The 20,255-nt window shown below is 37.3% G+C and overlaps 1 protein-coding gene across 1 annotated transcript; it reads left to right on the forward strand.

Annotated features, from left to right (window-relative positions):
• Positions 1–257: 257 nt before the first annotated feature.
• LOC135075602 (UNC93-like protein) lies at positions 258–18,587 on the forward strand. The gene is made up of 12 exons (XM_063970018.1): positions 258–703; positions 9,427–9,655; positions 10,857–11,019; positions 11,617–11,740; positions 13,382–13,524; positions 14,415–14,533; positions 15,032–15,115; positions 15,487–15,562; positions 16,232–16,372; positions 16,869–16,995; positions 17,646–17,766; positions 18,367–18,587. The coding sequence occupies exons 2-12, from the start codon at positions 9,435–9,437 to the stop codon at positions 18,503–18,505; spliced, it is 1,458 nt and encodes a 485-aa protein (XP_063826088.1). The 5' UTR covers positions 258–703; positions 9,427–9,434; the 3' UTR covers positions 18,506–18,587.
• The last annotated feature ends 1,668 nt before the right edge of the window (positions 18,588–20,255 follow it).

Consider the following 20,255-nt stretch of genomic DNA (forward strand, 5'->3'; position numbering starts at 1 on the left):
AATATTTTGTGTGCCAAATGATCGAACTCTATTTAATGAAATCATATTATGTAACTGTTACATTGGGGTTTCTACCATGCTCCTACTTGATTATATGTAAAAATGTGGAATAACAATGAATATTAAAAAGACAAAACAAATTCATCTAAAATCCAGTACTGATTGTATTCAATAGCGGTTGTAATAATTCCATTCAGGTTTAGGAACCGGATTGGACAAATATAATGTACAATCGCCTCTGTTAGTTCACAGTGGACACGTGCGCGGGCGCCACTTCATACACCCACAGAACTAGACCTTCGCAAAGCATAGTTCGGCCAGTGGGTGATAGTGATACCACGCGTATATCACCGTAAAAATACAAAAAAAAATGTGATATAGTAACTTTTTAATTGATTCCAAGTGGTATTACAAACTTTTTTAAATACGCGGTAATTAATCTAGGCGAACTGGCACGCACGCACTGGCCAAAGCGTTCGACAAAAAAAAACAAAAAAGTTTTGATACAAAGTTTTTGAACTGGCTGGAAAAGTAATAAAATTAAAAAGTTTAAAAATACCGCGAAATGTTTTGAAGTGCTAAAAGAATAAAGTTTTTAAGTTTATGATTGGTGAATAAATAGTGCTACCACAGAATAATAATAAGTGCTACTTATTTAAATAAGTTGAAAACATCTCTAAACCTAGAGAAAGTGGAAATACAGGTGAGTATCCAATACAATCTGTAATTAAATACTATTCTATTTTGTTGATTGGTGTTATGTATAAGTTGAACCAGGCTGCGGAATGATTGGTTAGGTAGGTACTTATAAGTTTTGTAACTTACCATTTATTAATTTTTGTTCTGATTATCACATATTCTCCCAAACGTCGAAGCTTAAATATTTTTTCATACGATTAATAATGTTTTTTGCACTCATTTGAATTATGATTTTACATGCATACTAGCAGTTCTAGTATAAAGCCAGGGTCTTTTTAACAATAGAGTCTTGAACTTTAATACGAGGAAAACAATATAACTCCCACATAATTTTATAACTCACTCTTGACAACGAGTATAACGTATTAAAATTGTTTACTACCAAGTTTATTTGATATGTTGCATAGACATCTAGGATTGAAATCATCATATTTTACATACCTATGTAAGGTAGAGACTAAGAGGTAGGCTTGTCCATTTAATTTTGAGACCCATTTGTTGAGAGGCTCTACTGAGGCCATCGAGCATTGTGCCCAGATTTTGCTATTAGTATTGAACAAAAATGCGATTTTAAGAACATCTTACGCGGATAAGATCGATATGATCGACCTTGCACAGGCGTTGTTATGAATTTAACACAATGTTTTATTCATAACTTTATAGATACACTTAATGTTTTGGTATCTATGCAAACCACAGTTCTGTTCTGTGTTTCAAACCTAGCCTCTATCTATCTATCTGTTGACCGATACTTGGTTTATAAGGGCAGTGCAAGATTTTAAAACTAATTTTCTTTAACAAAATTTGGCAATGGTCAACATATCAGCATGCCTGTAGGTTTACCACAACAAGAATATACGACGGCATCAGACTATACATTTTTTTTTGCAAAATAGCCTGTATTATACAACAAGATAAGACGCTACTGTGTTTAGTTTGACGTGTTGTCGTCCGTATCAATGACCAAGTAATTATTTGCATTAGGATACTTATCTTATGTGATTTAAATATCAGTCAGCATAACCAATATGCTATGTCCTTTTAAAGTAAACAGATCCATTAACAAATATAATAAAAATATTATTTACTATAATACAAACTTTTCCATGAAATTTCTATTTTCATTCAAAAATAAACGTTCATTGTTACCGACACCACCAAAGGCACCAAACGAACGCCTAGGTGTGCGGTTGCCGAAAAAGCTTTGTTGACAACACCACCGTATATACATGTCGCAGACGGTCATGAGTACGGACACTAAAGTGAAACGCAAGTGCGCCACCTAGCGGCGAATCGGCGCAACACCGCTTTGGCGCGCTTCGACAGAGTCGTAACGGTCACGGCGGGACGGATCGAACTCACTTTCGCTCCGGACGCCGACAAGAGAAGACATCGTCACGGAACTGTCCCACGTTTCACCTAGTGCCTATTTTATCGCTCGACGAAGTCTAGATTGTAGTACTAAGAACTAAGTACTGATTTTGAACTCTGTTTGACGATTATTAAAAGTGTTCGAACACAAGTCTCATTCTCATTGCACGATACCCTATTTCGCCCACAATATCTGAGGTTCGAATCCCTGACGAGCCGACATCAGAATTGGGATCGAATCGTGCAATTGAGATCACTTTCAACGATACTGGAACCAACACGCTAATGAAGAGGCCAACATTTGCGACGTACTATTTTGGACCAACAAAATAAGAACATACCTACCTATACCTACTACCGGCAAGCTCCTTTGGCATCCAGGAACCGCTCGCTCGCTGGTCGTTCACTGGGCCTCGACCAATGTCGTCTCACCCGGTGGGCTAGTACCGCGCTGAGGGCGGAACAGTGGTGTCAAAGTCGAGCTGAGGGTATGCCCGGAATATAACTGGCCAGAAGAATGAAGAATCAGGATAGATGACGCGGGGCGACGGTCAAGCTCACAGCGTTGGACCGGCGCAAGACGGCGGTCAAGCTCACAGCGTTGAACCGGTGCAGAACGGCGGTCAAGCTCACAGCATTGGACTGGCGCGAAGTGATGGTCAAGCTCACAGCAATGGACGGCGGCGGCGGTCAAGTGGAGGACACTGGACCGGCGCGGCGCGGAACGAGGTTGCCCGCGAGTACTTTGGATCACAAGGGTGAGCGATATTGTTTTTCATTTGATTCTTTTGCTGAATACTTGTTGGTATTGGTTAAATATTGTCGCCAAGATTGAGTGGCAGACGTTTCAATAATGTTACTGTAATGACCGGTATAGGTCAAACACAAGTAGTCAGCACAGAATACATTTTATGTTGTGTAATGATTAACGATCGAATTGGAGGAATGCCCATCAGTCGAGTGCCGATTGATTAGTAATAACGATGATTTGAGTAATGATATTAGTGATGTAGAGGCCACTGAGTGATAGTCACAGGGATGACTACCACTATGTTCGTAATCACAGGGATGATTGCGATGTGTGATGTAATCACAGGGATGATTACATAATTTTGACTTGATGACGGACCATAGACTTTCGACTTATGACGATATCGTGATCACAGGGATGATTGCGATTAGTAATGTAGTCACAGGGATGATTACATTATTTTGAAACCTATAGTCACAGGGATGACTTGGGGTGTAGTGTGCAGTTATAGGGATAATTGCAATAGTAGTCACAGGGATGATTACTTTATTTTGAAACCTATAGTCACAGGGATGACTTGGGGTGTATTGTGCAGTTACAGGGATAATTGCAATAGTAGTCACAGGGATGATTACTAGTGAAAGTGATTGTTACAGGGATAACATTCACTCATTTGGGAGTCACAGGGATGGCTTTCAAAGTTGTGGCACTTACATACCTACTATTCATGATACTTTCTTTATATTTGACTGAACGGCACTTGTACTTTTTGGCTTTTCTCTAGTATTTTCGTTAAAGTACGTTTTATAGGACAAAGGTAGTTTTCAGTTGATGAATTTTCATGTTTTACCATCTGGTAAAAGGTAGTTGTTTGCAAATTAGTATTACGTCCAATCAAGTGATAATTTAATCTTAATTCAAAATAATTTTTGGTTTGGCTCAGTGGTACAAATGGTATAAAAAAAAAAGGGGGGCCGTTAAGAACATGCAATAAATTACGTCACGTGCTCAATCACGCGTGACCTCAGCTGAGTTTACGTTGAATGAAGATGTTATTGTAAATTATTTGGTTCCTAGGTGGTAGGTTCACCACTGATGTGAATATTATCGATACGGACGTACGTGACGGATGTAAATAGACTGAAACTATTAGAATTGCTTAGATAGACTTCCTGAATTCCTTGTCGGTTTACCTTGTAGGTACTCTTTTAGTGGAATACAGGCGGTGAGCTTAAAATAAGGTTTCATCTTAGGAAAGTAGCAGCCTTGCCAATTTGCACTTGCGTACCTACTATTCATGATCAATTGAGAAGAATGCCATAGGGTTATGTACCAGTCTAAAGTTGAAGTCGAGGTACATGCTGATCACAGTTGTGGTGATGATGATTATTTTTTCTGTAATGGGAACTGGAGTTTGCTCTTGAGCCGTAAATTGTGGTGTGTAGTCGGTGAGTGATGCACACGGTGGCAGAGAACGTGGTCTTGGTAGACCGTAGTGTGTAGTCCGTGGGTGATGCACACAGTGTTGTGATGGTACTTAATGGTACAGTTTCAGTAATGGTGATTACTGTGGCATATGGAGATACTCGAGTGTCCTACGAATTTATTTGTGACTAACATTATTGAAGTGTTGAAGTTAATGATCATGTTACATAGCCCTGGCTACTTCTATGTTCTTAAATGTTAAGTTTCGATTTTAGAAAATAATTAGAATTGAGTTAGTTTACTTTCATGTTTTAATAGCAGTGATTGTGGTAGCGATTGGTAGTGTAATTATGAACATTGGATTGCAATGAAATTAGAACGCCTGAGGTAGACGTGTCTAATGTAGTACAAAAATGCTAGATAAAGTATTTGGTAGATGAGTGTACTTGATGGAGGTACATTGCTTTTTCATGGATGATAATGAATCCCCTACATTCATATGGACATGGACCTTAAACCAGTTCTAGGATTAGTCGATCAAAACTCAATTATTTTAAAGTTACTTTTCTCAGTATCGTAGTATGCAAGTCGCTCAGATTGCTTGCATCTCCCGTGCATTCGTAGTCGTAAGCGTAAATCGGGCCTGATTTCCCGTAGCAGTGCGGCCATGACTGTGAATGGCATGCGTTTGGCGGGGAGGTGTAAACGATCGCTGTGAGTCCACCGGATTGTTTGTATTCGGGTACCGGAGGGAGGTAGCCCATGATTGTGTTGTATTTGGGTACTGTATGAAAGTAGCCCATGATGTGTTGTATTCGGGTGCCGGATGGAGGTAGCCCATGTTTGTGATATGGTGTAAGAAACAATCGGATGGAGATGAAGAGCATTGTTTACTGCTTTGCTGACCTTAGTTATTATGATGATGTAGTTTATTGAGTTTTGATGGACCTTAATCTCTATTGTGTTTTGATAATGTATCAAGCGATCGCTAGGTAGATAGTAGCGTACGTGCCTCGCTGTATCGCACCTGCCGCGTTTCCGAATAGTCATCCGTTAAAATCTAACTGATCGTTGATTATTTCGTATTAAATTCTAATTGATTGTGGGAATAGACGTCTATACTGCAAATGGAAACGAATATTTCGAGTTTTCCCGCCATGTCAGACCCACTTTATAATGAGTCAACCCATCTACCTTCGTTTCAAATTGTGGAAATCTATGATGGTGACCGTTATGTTTTAAGATCCCTAATTAACAAACGTGTATTGAGTATTCACATGATCGTGTTAGGAAGACCCCTGAAGGCCCAGTACCTATTGAGATTGTGAGGGAAACGAGTTGGATGACTAAGTTCCATCTAATTAATTACAAGCACAGGTTTCTCAATTGTTTGGTCGGAGATTGTACCAGGATGCCGTAGCCGTAGCCTATTAGAAACTGGTATCTGCTCTGAGTAGTCCGTGGGAATTCGGTAGTGCGATAGTTCTGGGTGGTGCAGTAGGATCTGGCAGTGTGTAGCTAAGATCATAAAGTCATTGGTTGATTGTCTTAGGCTCCCGAGGTAGGGTAGCAAAATGTGGACCGCGATTGTGATACCTGGGACTCATTCAATTTTTGAAGTAATTTTTGGTAATGATGATTTACCACATGGTCTTAGTGACTTCAATGTAGCAATTATTAGGAATTGTGAATAGTAGTGATTGGATTCCTAAAAGCTAGGTAGTTTCTAATAGATAGCTATGGTTACTAGTTAGAAACACTAGACATCTACTTGGATGGCTTTTATTTGGAAGAGTGGATAGAGTATAGTAACTAGTTGTAGAAAGAGTAACTAGTTGTAGAAAGAGTAACTAGTTGTAGAAAGAGTAACTAGTTGTAGAAAGAGTAACTAGTTGTAGAAAGAGTAACTAGTTGTAGAAAGAGTAACTAGTTGTAGAAAGAGTATCTAGTAGTACTGAAAGTTTAGTTTCCTCATTTCTGAAAGCACATAAGTTGCTTGAAATAGGATTGGCCGAGCGGATACTGTGCTGTTCTTTTGGTTTTTTCAGATGATCACACGAGGACGTGTGACACGCAGGATGGCCGTGTCGCAGACGGTCATGAGTACGGACACTAAAGTGAAACGCAAGTGCGCCACCTAGCGGCGAATCGGCGCAACACCGCTTTGGCGCGCTTCGACAGAGTCGTAACGGTCACGGCGGGACGGATCGAACTCACTTTCGCTCCGGACGCCGACAAGAGAAGACATCGTCACGGAACTGTCCCACGTTTCACCTAGTGCCTATTTTATCGCTCGACGAAGTCTAGATTGTAGTACTAAGAACTAAGTGCTGATTTTGAACTCTGTTTGACGATTATTAAAAGTGTTCGAACACAAGTCTCATTCTCATTGCACGATACCCTATTTCGCCCACAATATCTGAGGTTCGAATCCCTGACGAGCCGACATACATATAATGTTGGGATGCTGTATGTTTTAAGACTAGTATCGAGCTAGTATACTCGCGAAGAGTGAAGTAAAAAATATTTTTTTTCCTATGCGTTGATAAAAGACATGGTTAGGGCGATTCCGCATTGCATCCGATTCGAATCCGTGCAATATCGGTCCAATATTCTCTCAGATCTCTTCTTGGATTTAGATCGGCTCATAAAATCCAAATGTCCGGAAAACTGGCTGAGCAGTCCGAAATTCCGATTTGTAAATCTGGCAACCATAATTATGCAGTGACATTGACCTCTTAATTTATGTGACAGTGATTCTAAAACACAATAATGCCAGTTTCGACGGCCTCCGTGTTCCGGCGCATCGTGTGTCATCATCGGCGCTTGAGACCTTAATTTTTTATTTAGATGGACATTGGTTTTTGCTGGGTTGTGAATGCTTAACGTAAAATTATTTTAAAAAGCCGTACTACTATCTTCACCACTTGGACAAGTGTTTGTTTTGTTGAGATGATGAAACCCCAAAGCGCAAATACTAATAAGTTCCCAAAGTTCCAGGACTCCTTTATATGGGTAGAAACTGCATCTTTTTAGAATTTTATAAATTAGAAATTGAACTAAGAAACATTTTGATTATTTGTTAAGCGAGTTCTAGAAGCCCTTGTGTCTTGATTATGTAATATAGTATATAACAACTTGTGTCACCAATTTACAAAGCACGCAAACTTGTAAGCAAAAATTAGTCACAAAAAGTACAAGACGAATCAGCACGCATAGTTTTAGTTCTAATTTGGTTTCACCTTCACTACACAATAGTTTCTTCACAGTTCATTGAGGTTTTTCATTTCCCACACTAATTACAAAATACAAGATCATCCAGAAGGCTTACTACCTTTTTGTAAGGCAGAGTATTTTAAAGATTTTTTATTTGAGTCTAATTATACGCAGCAGCAGGCAAAGTTTACCTCGGCATAGATAATGGTACTTCATCCTTAAAGATAAAGAGATTGTGTATTTTCAAATAACTTGTATAAATAATTATGAGTAACATTACATACTATACATTATTATATTTAAATTGACTCTAGATGTATTAACTCAGTTCAGCAACTGAAGTTTTGCACAGAAGGGCAGCATGTACGAAGTCCTACTGTATTTCTCTACATTTGGTTTGTTAGCACATTTGTTAATCGCTCTAATGGCTTAATTAAACTGCTGCAGTCAAGTAATATGACAGTTATATTGATTTTTAGTCCATAGTTAACACAACCAATAGTCGAATTTTTCGGCAAAATATAAACTTATTATAGTAAAAAAGCTCTAAAAGTCTACGGTCACGCCATTACTGTGTTTTAATATAAACTAAAGGTTGTTTATAATTAATAAATTTATAAAAAATACTTTGCTGATATTTGACCACTGTCATTAAAATTGATTATTAGTTAATTATGAATGATTACAGACCAAAAAAAACAGGCCCTTAGATGTAGGTGTAATTCTTAACTTGTTTAGAGAATAATATAGTATTGTTTTTGCTGACTCGCACGTCCATGTGTTTCTGAAAAAAAATATCAAGGAATGTATTCGAATTCAGTGGTGACGTAGCATGGCTTAGCACTCGGGGCGATCACCCCCCCCCCCCCCCTATACTCGGAGCTATGGCACCCCAAAATGGTCTAAATGGTCAGGTCTGGTGGCCCCCAGGATTTTTGGGTTACCGATTCGAAGATGAAAGATATACGAATCAGCTATAATGATACCAATCGCAGCGAATTTTTACACGTGACCCAATAACTATTGTTTAGAAAAACGTGAGATTAAAAGTGATAATAAAATATTATCCTTGCCATGTTTATTTAACAGAAATTGCAATGCCAATATAATTAAACTAATTAATAAATAACTTGCTGTTGCCAGAGAGAACAGGCGATATAGCGATATAGCGAGTCGAGGCAATGTCAACTACAAAATATTTTAATGATTTTTATTTACTTTATTAATCAATCACCTAAAGAGGTAGATAAGTTTTAACTATTTGCAATTCATGTAAGGTCCTTTAATATCCAAAAAGCCCGAATTTTAGAGGTAGAGCGATAACTTTCATAATAATTGTGTACCAAAACCACACAATAAGATTTGAAATAGCAAATAGCCTAAATCTAAAGTTACTATTGAGATCTTTATTTAAATTAAATAAAAAACACAATGCTCAATGAATTTTAATTACCTACAATAACGAGATTAAACTGGTTTCTGTCACAATCACGAAGTATCCTTGAATGCCAATAGGAGAAGGGTGACACTTTGTTTCCGCTTCTAAAATTAGCATACTCTGATTCTGATGACAAATAAATTAATTTGTCAAGTCATTTTTAGATTTTTTACCCCATTTACAAGGGTGATTAAGGTCACCATTATTGGTTGCAGTTGTAGGTCGATAGTTAGTAGTAGTCATGCTACCTATTCACAAAACAGCTCCAGCTACTTATTTATTTATTACTTAATGTCGTATAAAGGCGAACATTATGCCAAGCCATTCTCTGCTTCTTAACTTGAAGGGTCACACAAAAAGATGATCACAAGAATTTGTCATGTATCTATTGATTTTCATTTTCTTTTCTTGGTAGACAATAAGCTTGAGATATAACTACAATTACAACCACATCAGCCTATCATACTGCTTTATCAAATAAACTAGATCGTTATTTAGTTTGATTGTTCTCACTTTTCCTTTGCAGTTGTCAAAATGGCGGACTCCTTAGTATTTGGCAGCAGCGAGAAGATGCGAATCAACAGGAACATCCTGGTGCTTGGATTCGCCTTCATGGTCCAGTTCACGGCGTTCCATGGAGCTGCCAACCTGCAGAGCTCGGTCAACAGTGATGCTGGAGCGGGCACCTTCACCCTGGCTGCGATCTACTTCTCACTCATCATATCCAATATACTCCTGCCGGCTGTGGTGATCAAGTAAGTGTTTTTCATAAAGAACTTTGACAAACAGACATATTACTAGTACATATGTGCATTGTATCACTACGTTCTGCCGAGCTGCCATGCTGCAGTTTTCTGTCCTTTCTTATCTTTCTACAACTTGGCAGTTATTTGTAACTAAGTTTCATGTTATACAAGAAGATGTGCAATTTAAAAATACGTTGCAACTACAACAGCGAGGGTCCTGACTGAGAAACATACTTATTATGCAAAATAATTATTATTATAATACACTACTTTTGCCAGCTGGGTTGACTTTTTTGGGGTCTACCGAGGAAATATCTATGACGTATTTGGTTTGATAAGCATCTTGTTTAGTGTTAATCGAAGCGAAGGCAATCAATTTTACTTAAAGGTTGTTGTTTTGGCCTTGATAGTCCATAATATTTTTTGCTAATGTGTTACAAAAAAGTTAATTGAGAGGCATATGCAAATTAATTATGATGAAATTTTATGTTAAAATTACCTACTAACTAAAATAAACAGCACACAATTTCACAGCTGTGCCTATGTCATTGATATTTATTATTGTTTTGTTGAACTAAACGCATTCAATTCTCATGGCAACGTTTGCTGGTGACCTCAACCACACTACCGGCAGGTCACGACTCCTATCGGCTCCGATAGATCGCTACTAAGGTCGAAAGATAAGAATTTGAACTGCATTAAAATGTGAAAAAGTAAATGCATAGGTGTCAAGTTGGTGGATTATTTATTTAGTTTGACATAGGTAAAAGAATGAGCGCTAGGTTTACAGAAGTCATAATGTTGGAAGAAGGAAAATTCTAACGCTTAATTTTGATACGGATAAAATGAGTAACTATGGGAATTTTAGTAATATAATATTGTTGTTCTAAAGTAACCAAGTGCTGGCTTGCGACAATAATTAACGCATGAAGAAAGTCATATGTTATTACGAGCTTTGACGTGAGCTTTTCAATTTGAAATAACATTAGATAAAAAAAAAACAATTACAGTTAATACTCACTTTGTTTGTTTTGGATAAAATATTAAAAGGTCGGTATAGTGGATACCTTAAGTATTTACTGAAATGACTAAGCTACTAATACACTGTAAACGCATAAGTTTGTTAGAATTTTATATGTTTGTTTCACTTTCAAAGAAATGCGATGGCAAAAGCTCTCAATATTTCTGAACAAGCAACTTTTTTGTACAGATGGCTAGGCTGCAAGTGGGCTGTGGCCCTCTCATTCATCGCGTACATGCCGTTCATAGCGGCTCAGTTCTACCCCAAGCTGTATACCCTGATACCAGGCGGCATGATGGTCGGCTTCGGCGGCGGCCCGCTATGGTGCGCCAAGTGCACCTATCTTTCTGTGGTGAGTTAGTAGATCAAAGATAAATATGAGTATCTTCGATAGTTACTTACTTATGCTTTCGTGTTAATCACATTTAAAGATAACTTTACCTTTCAGTAGTTTGCACTTTTTTACGATTTGACTAATCATCATCATCAGCTGGGCTAGAAAATGCGCCGTGATAAAATCTTAACGATGATTTTGACGACAAATGTATGGACTTCTCGCGTAAATGCGAAAAACGCTTATCACGGCGATAATAAGCGTTTATCACGCCATTTTATCGATTGTCACACATTAGCGCATCCTAGGCCTGCAGGTCATTTAGTCTTCACTGTGCGAGGACGACTCTCTCTAACTTGATGAAAATGTTCCATTTGGCATATACACTGGCCATGCGGGTTAGGGAGGCCTGGTGGTAGCATTTTTTCCCTTAGTCGCGTAGTTACGACATCGATGGGCAGAGTAGAAGTGTTCCCATTCTACTGCCGGAACCACACAGCTAACGTTTTAACTGAATAGATAAATTAGTTTTCAATTAGTAGTTCTTTAGTTACAGGTCGCAGCTAATTTTATGAAAATTAATTGGGTTACAAATGGCTCTCTTTCAAATTACAGGTGGCAGAGCCGTATTCCAAACTATCTGGGGTGTCGGTTGAGGTGCTGGTGGTGCGGTTCTTCGGGCTCTTCTTCATGTTCTACCAAATGGCCCAAATTTGGGGAAACCTGATCTCATCTGCCAGTAAGTTTCTCAGTACTAAAGTCATGGTTTTCTGTAAGTAGGAACCGACTAGTACTTATTTATACTGCTTAAAAAATCGAGCTCATCAAAATGATCTCAATAACAAATAGCTTATAACTAACGCCAGAATTCACAAACATTACTATGAGGTCTCACAGTGCGCGTGGACGCACAGTGTCACCCTGTCACAGAGCTCTATTCAACACTGTGCGTTCGATTTGGTGCTTCACTTATGTAAGCATCGCTTGTGAATACGAGTGTCAGTAGGTATAAACGTTCTATGGAATAATGTAATCTCAAGCATTCATTGAAAGATTTACCCATGCCATCTACATGCATTTGTGTTACCATGCTGTTTAAATACTTAATTGAAAAATATGCAGTTAACAAACGGATCTGAATGAAGATAAGAATGCGATTAGAATATACAATATTAAAAATACTTGACTTAACTTGGGAATTCGAAGGTCGCTTGGCATCTTGTCACGTAATATCGATGATCGCAATTATAAGTTATTATCGAATAACTTTAATGAGATCATGGCATGAGCCGACGTGTTAACATCTTTTTAAATTTGATTATTGTACTTGTTTTGCTGTATGAAGACTGAGGTCGGTTTACTTGGGCAAGGTAATTCTAATTGTGTGTCAAGCAGGTGGATTATTACCCAGTGATTGGTTGTTTTTAAATATTTTTTAGTATGATAAAAGCATTGAATCTACGCTTAAGTTTGAATCGAGTTTTGAGTAGCCTCAATCTGAAGGTCCAACAGAATAAATCTCAAAGTACTAGTAAACATTTCTAACTTTAAAGTTTTAGATTACCTATATACATGTGCCTACCTATTACTATTTCATAAATATGCGTTAAAATATTGTTTTTAGCATTCCGTAGTCCTGACAAGGAACTCTTATTGACATATTGGTTGGTCCAGTTGCCGGAAGAGAAAAAAGTTAAAAGTTAATCTGGCGATTTGAACCGTGGGTATGCTGTGGGTCCAGGTTGACGGAAGACTAAATGTTTGTTTTAGCGTTAATTAGATACGACAATCACACAAATTAAATCATTGATAGTGGTTCTGTTATACAAGGAAACGGAAGCAATAGTATTAATAACTCCACTCCACAGAAGTACCGTTTACGATTTTAATGCTATTTATCCAGTAAATGGACCTTGGTATGTTGCTTTGATCTGTCTTAATTATAGATGTCGGTCACATAGCAATTGAAATATTCGATATTTATTTACTTAACGCCATATTTAATTATTACACGTGAATGGGTTTGGTTTATACACGTGTTTAATTGATTGATATGTGTGCCAAAAATAGCGCATATTGACGATTATCAGTTGCTTTTAATACCTAAGTAAAGCAAAATTAAGTCTCTACTAAGGACCCATGACATGGTTAATCTCTTAACCAACATTGTTTGCTACAAGTATTTCCTGTAGGATATGACTTGACTTGAAGTGCTTGCTTATCTTCAAATTAATATATAACATCATCATCATCTTCTGTTTTTCTTACACATTTTGAGACGTTCTACCTTTTTAGTATATCTCCTGCATATGACATAAGATGCCTCATCATCAATAACAAAATAACCATTCATGATTTTCTTCTGTTTTTTCTTACACAGTTCTCTCATCATCTCTGGGAGAAACAGCGTCAATGTTCAACGAGACCCTGATACCTGAAGACCTGGTATCGAACGTCACAGCGCCATTAGTGGACTTTGGGGCCACCTGTGGGGTTAACTTCTGCAGTGGGAGTGCTGGACATGTATGTTTTATTCTTCTTCTTGTGTTGTAGCTATCACGTATTTTGGCCCTTCACGAATACATTAGGTACATATTATTTGTCACTTTACGAATTCACAAACGATGCTTGCTTAAGTGAAGCAGCAAATCAAACGCACAGTGTTGAATAGAGTTCTGTGATTGGTTCGTGTGTCACCCTGTGCGCGCGCACTGTGAGAATGTTTGTGAATACGGGCTTTATTCTTCTATAAAGTGTTTTGTATCCGAATCTGAGTATTACGACGCATAGGTATGTTGGATTAACATTCTAAGATTGAAATAGACACAATATTTTTTTTATTTTGCAACCAAAGACTGGTTTATTCAAATTATTAGTTTGACCTACGTAAAAAAGGAAAAAAAATATTTCGACCTTCAAGACAAGACATCGACCTTATTTGTTAATACCAATTTCTGTTAGCGAATGTGAATCCATATTATTGTATGTTTTAGTGCATTGAATTCGAATGCAATTGAATAACAATCTCAAGGCTTTTGAGGTACTTAAACCTACGCATTGCTCTTGTGATTGTAAGTATGTTTCTAATTACATAATAGGCTGGTTTCCTAAAAAAAAAAATTTTCAATATAAAAATATATTGGACACGTGTATTTTTAATTGTCAATCATACAAATAATTACAAAGTTATAGTGCGTTGAAGTTCCGCGCGACGTCACAAAGTGCAGCACTTTTACGCACTCACTGACGTCACGGGCCTTTTCTTTAGAACTTTGGCACGCTCTCTTTACATTTTTATTAGTTTTGAAAAGTGCAAAATAGGTGTCGAGTATTTTTTGATAAGCTAACTGACGGACTAATTAAAACTCTTGCTTTTTTACCCAGGAAATATCCCTATTATTTCTTAATTACAGGGAAACACAAACTTGGCACCTCCTTCTCCGCTCAAGATCCAGGTCATAGCGGGGATCTATCTCCTGTGCATGGCCACTGCGGTCATTATGGTCGCTCTTGGGGTTGATTCGCTCACCAGGTATTAGTAAATAAATGCATATCTTTGAATATAAAGCAGAAATCTAACACTAAGTAAAGCTTATACGGTACCTATGTCAATGAATGGACCCTACTTAATAGCTTTTTTGTTACGAATGTATGATGCAAATATTATCCTGATCGTATACAAATTTTCTTGTTGTGCCAGGATTGATCTCGCGAAAAGCAACTGAATTGAAACCTACTCATTTTTAAGTCGGATAAAAATCTATGAACGCACTCACGTAGGTAACCCCATGGGACGGATTCATAATACATATTACATGCACAATGAAGCCATTAAATGGAAACTATTTCCAGGTTTAAAAAAAATTAAGTATGTTTACTTCTATATTTTATCTTTTGTTCCATAGTTAAACCATAGTAGGTACAAGCTTTGTAGTTTTAGTTTAGGACCAGTCCCAAATGTTTAAGGATACTTATTTATTTATTATATTTACAAGCTTAATGAAGCCATTAAAATCGAAACTGCTTCCAGGTACACCGCAGGCCGCCAAGCCACGTGCAACGGAAAATCCGGACTGCGGTTACTGGCGGTGACGCTACGGCAACTGCGACATAGGTACATAACTACTTAATATAGGATTTGTATGTGAAAATATATTTTTTACTATTCTCGTTTGTAGAAAAAATAATAGTCTTGTGGTATCTTAGTACATAGTTACATTGCGGCTTTCATGAAAGTCTACCTTTCCCTTGGGACAAGTTTGACCTTACGTACTGGTAGGTACGAGAATTGAGGATATTCGATAAAAAATATTATAAATTCCACACTAAACACTTTCTGCAACCGAGTACAATTCTAAATAAAAATAATATCCATATCACGTGAAGTTCCAAGCGTTCGCGTTTGTCTGAATCATAAAATATGATTAAAATCTGACAAAAAATCGCAGGAATAAACATTAAAATGATTGACGACATTTACTACAGGTATCAGCTGCTCTTGCTGCCCGTTATAGGGTATATTGGAGCTGAACAGGCGTTCATGGCTGCCGATTTTACTCAGGTAATTTATTTTCATTCGATTTTTATTTTTGTGATTTTATGTACTAAATTGGTATCTACTTTAACATCTTAAAATTGTATTAAAAGCATATTTCTTTTAGATAAAATTTATAGCAATTAGATTATTGCTATAATTCGTAAGACAACTTCATATGAGACCCGATTTGTAACGTTATAAATGATATTCCCCAATCTTACGTTGTTGCATGTCTTCGTAGCTACTATGTCCCATACAAAAGACACAAACACGTCAGTACTAATTTCTTATGATAACACTATTTTCTGTCTTTTTATGTCCGTGTAAAAACACTAAAAATCAGTTATTTCGTTTATCGGACATATTTTATGGCAATAATCTCGGTTTAGTATATCCACCTGCTGATATTAGTGTCTAGTACACTATTTTCACTATTCCTACGCTCTCGACAAATTTGAATTTTGTAGCGCTGTGAAAAAGCTCACAGTTTTGCTATAGGCGTTTGTGGGCTGGGCGTACGTTATTAATTATCATCAATAGCATTCGGTTACTTGGTGATCTGCTTTGAAAGAGTAAAGTTTTTCAGTAGCTAAAACAGCACAACGAGTTAAGTTAGGAACAGGGTTAGATCCAGCATAAAAATATATCGGGGTAATAGGTTTGATAATATTATCAGTATAATAATTCTCGCAGGCGTTCGTAGGCTGCGCGTACGGCATCAACAACATCGGCTACGTGATGATCTGCTTCGGCGTGTTCAACGCGCTGGCCGCGCCCGTCGCCGGCGCCGTCGTCAAGCTGACCGGCCGGTACCCGGTCATGATCACGGCTTTGGTAAGTGCAGAGAATAAAGGGTCAGGTAGAAAGATTAGATACTTTTTAGTTCACACCACGCAACACTGATCAATTAAAACAATATAAGATTGAAACGGCATAATTTAGGTGGTCTTATCGCTAGGTAGTAATATTTTTCAGACAACCTAGTGAGATCATAGTTGTTCAGACACTTAGGGCCTCAGTAATTACAATCACATATTTGTTCCTATATGAACACCATAGTGATCTGTTTGCAAACATCTTTTGTGAAATGGCTTTCCTAATGGCTATTTCGTATCAAATAAACGTTAAGTGTATGTGAGTGAGATTCTCTTGTACTGATTATTATTTTATAAGTTCGATTGCCAAGTGGGATTTCACACTTTTAAATCACTTAAAAGAACAAACCCACTCCCAGATTGATAAGAACATAACAGGTTTGTGGTAGCATTTTCAGATACTTGCAGACATTTGATTGTTACTTACTCAAAATGACATAAAACTGTGTCCATAGATCCTGAACCTATGCCTCATCACCGCTTTACTGCTGTGGCGTCCAAGCCCTGACCAATGGCTGGTATTCTTTGCGCTAGCAGCTGTATGGGGCACCGCTGATGCTGTATGGCTCGTGCAAGTTAATGGTGAGGACTTTACTCATACTGGATCTTAACTGTACCCTTTATTTTTTATGAATAGGAGGGGTTATTTAAAACCGCCTCTGTGGTAAGACCACCTGCTTCAGACGCAGAGGTCCCGGGTTCGATTCCCAGTGGGGGCAGATTTTTCTGTTCGGTTTGGTTGGGCTTGTTCTAAGCCCGCCTGTCTAGCTACCACCATCTTACCTAAGTCTGTCGCCATAACAACAATGTTAACAGCATTGTTGTGTTCCGACAGCTAGAGGTAAGATAGTCAGTTCCTCTGTGGTTGAGGATTCCGGGTGAAACTCGCTTCCACCTTCGGCTTGATCGTCACTTACTTACCATCAGGTGAGATACAGGCCAAGAGCTTCCTCGTTTTGGATAAAAAAAAGCTTTTTAAAAGCTCTAACTAAAGTTTAGTGTCGTTAAAATACGGTGTCAATTGGGTACCCAGTTTTATAGATAAAACAGAATAATGATCGATTCACCCTTATGGTAGTCTGTGAAGCCACAGTTCCGTCAACGTGTAGTGATTCAATTCAAACTTGTCAGTGCTCAGTACACAGAGATTGCCAATCCGTGACTGAACTAAGTGATCACGTTGACGGAACTGTGGCTTTTTCAATCTTTTTTACGAATGCTGTCCATTGCAGCGTTATCCGGCATTCTGTTCCCGGGCGACGAAGAGGCTGCGTACTCCAACTTCAGGCTGTGGGAAGCGACTGGTAGCGTTCTGTCTTATGCTACAGCTCCGTATCTTTGTGTGAGGACTAGGTGAGTGTCTCAACTGTATGCACGTAAGGTTTACTTAAGCCGGCTACCGTTGGATCCAATATTGGTCCCAATGACACTCGTCCAAGGCCCAAATTATGGATCTAGGAAATAGTATTGGCACCAACGTTGACACACATTGGACGTATGGCCAATGTTGGGGTTAACGTATGAGGCCGGTTGCATTGACAACTAGCGTTGGGACCAACCAATGTCTGGAGCCGGTATAAGAGCTTTTTCACACTACCTTATTTAGGTATTTTACGGCGACCTTTACTTATTATAAATGAAAAACAAACATCTAGCAAAATATTAAATTTTAACAAAAAGGCACATACCTATTTAAAGTTGAAAGCAGCGTCAAAAAGCTCTTGACGTTCCCACGCATCAGGGCGTTTCTTAGCCGACTATGGCTATTCTACTTTTATTATTTATAGTTATAATTATGTTAATTAATTTTAATTTAAACACCAGTTGTTTGACTGGGAGAGTTTTCATGATAAAATGGAAAGGATTTTTTGTACTCCAATACGCTTATATTTGAGTAAATTCAACCCTTGTAATAAGTAAAGTATAATCTTTGTGATACATTATTTTGTCTAGATTACTGATACTCCTCGGACTCCTCCTGGTGGGTTTCTCCGGTTATACCACGATCGAGCTGATGGAATTCAAGGCCAAGCGCAAGCACCACCTTGAGAGGAACTTCGAACTCGTAGCAGAGAAGAACGAACGCGATTGAAGAAGAATATTCTCCAAGTTAGTTCCAAGGATTTGCCTCTTCACTACTCAAGATTTTGAGGGCGATTGAGTTGGCAATTTTTTGAGTTAAAGAGTAAACTTAAAAATTTCAGTAGCTAAATAAAAAAGTAGTTTACTAGATGTGTTTTTAGTTTGATAGAATGTGCAATAAAGTTAGTAAAGTGCTACTTTGTCCCAATGGAACGAAAGGGTCATGGGACTAACCACTAAACTTGCCCTACCATGGACGTCACACCATAATATTATATTGTTATAGTTGAATAATAATTGCAATTGTTACAATTACATTTAAGTGCCACACATAAAATTGTAATCTTGATTTGACGTCAACTATGGATTGTGTTCTCTAGGAATGTAGTAATAATCAAATTCTAATCGAACTTTTAAAGCTGGACCGCGGAAACATTTATACTTTATGTGCATATTAAAATGTGTAAAATCACTGCTATAAATAGCAATAAATTGCTTCATAAAATACATATTTTGTATAAAATAATCCAGGAACACGTTGTAATTAAAACATAACCAGCGTGATATATGACAGTATCCAAACGTACCATTATTGAAATTATCCAAATAAATATGCATTAGTTGCGTATATTTTTAATTTATAGATGTATAAAGGGAGAAAACTAATTGAGTGAGCCAACTTTATTATGGCCATCAATATATTTATGACCGTTTGTAAATCCTATACGTTATAACCCGCGGCGTAAAATATTCCTCGGTTATTACGGCAAATTATTAATTACCGCGTAATCATTGGGATATACGCCGCTGTAATTCACGAGGATGCTAACAACGCCAGTAATCAAATAACGGAGCGTAATAAAGTATTGTTGCAAAGTAATTTTATGATTTCATCGATTATTGCTATGAATAATAAGTTAATAGTGAAGATCGCGCATGGCTAGTGCTGCAAAGATAAAGTGATCTACAAAATATATGGATATGAAGATGACGATTAAGTACCTACATATGAAATCAAGAATTTTTGTTTTTAACACTCAATTAAATTAGTTTCAATAAAATCATTGTTTCAGTATCATTCATTGTAGTCAGTACTCATGTATCAGTTTTAACAATAAACATAATTTTCTATCTTAAGAATTACCTATATTAGGTTAATATTATGTCTTTTTAATTGCAATCTATTTTAAGATGGTTTGTACAAATAAAACAACAAAAATAGTTTCAATAAAATCATTGTTTTTATTCTCTCCACATAAATACTTAAACTTGGATTAAACTTAATCCGCGATTAACGCTAAACAAGCTACATTATCTAAGTACATGTTCGCAAGGATTAACAAAGTGACTAAACCTTCGTTATACACAATCATTAACACTAACATATAACAAAAACATAGTCTTGTTTGTATGTATGAGTCGCAGGTTAAATGTTCACTTTAGTGTCGGTTACCAAACTTTTTATTATGTTATATTTGCTTTGGGTTAACTGATACAGTGTAAAATGCGCTAGACTGCTTTGTTAAAGGTATCGCATTCTAATCAAGGTAAAAGCACCAATCATTGGCATTATCTTAGTTAATTAACTGACCAAAATTTCAATATCTTCAGTGAATTTGTTGATTTTTACCTTGCATAATGAACGACATCAGTGGAAAAATCATGGTAAGACAAAGTAGTAGTTTGCTGCTATTAAAAATATTTTACAATAAGATCTTGAATAGATCCTAAATCGTTTGTCTTACCATGATTCAACAACT

This window comes from Ostrinia nubilalis, chromosome 10 (genome assembly GCF_963855985.1).
Source record: "Ostrinia nubilalis chromosome 10, ilOstNubi1.1, whole genome shotgun sequence".
NCBI lineage: Eukaryota > Metazoa > Arthropoda > Insecta > Lepidoptera > Crambidae > Ostrinia > Ostrinia nubilalis.

Excerpts from the sequence above, each read along its gene's own strand:
- LOC135075602 (XM_063970018.1), top strand. The coding sequence starts at position 9,435 with ATGGCGGACTCCTTAGTATTTGGCAGCAGCGAGAAGATGCGAATCAAC. Across the intron at positions 11,020-11,616 it reads AGTGCACCTATCTTTCTGTG|GTGGCAGAGCCGTATTCCAA; the intron begins GTGAGTTAGTAG and ends TTCAAATTACAG. Across the intron at positions 11,741-13,381 it reads AAACCTGATCTCATCTGCCA|TTCTCTCATCATCTCTGGGA; the intron begins GTAAGTTTCTCA and ends TTTCTTACACAG.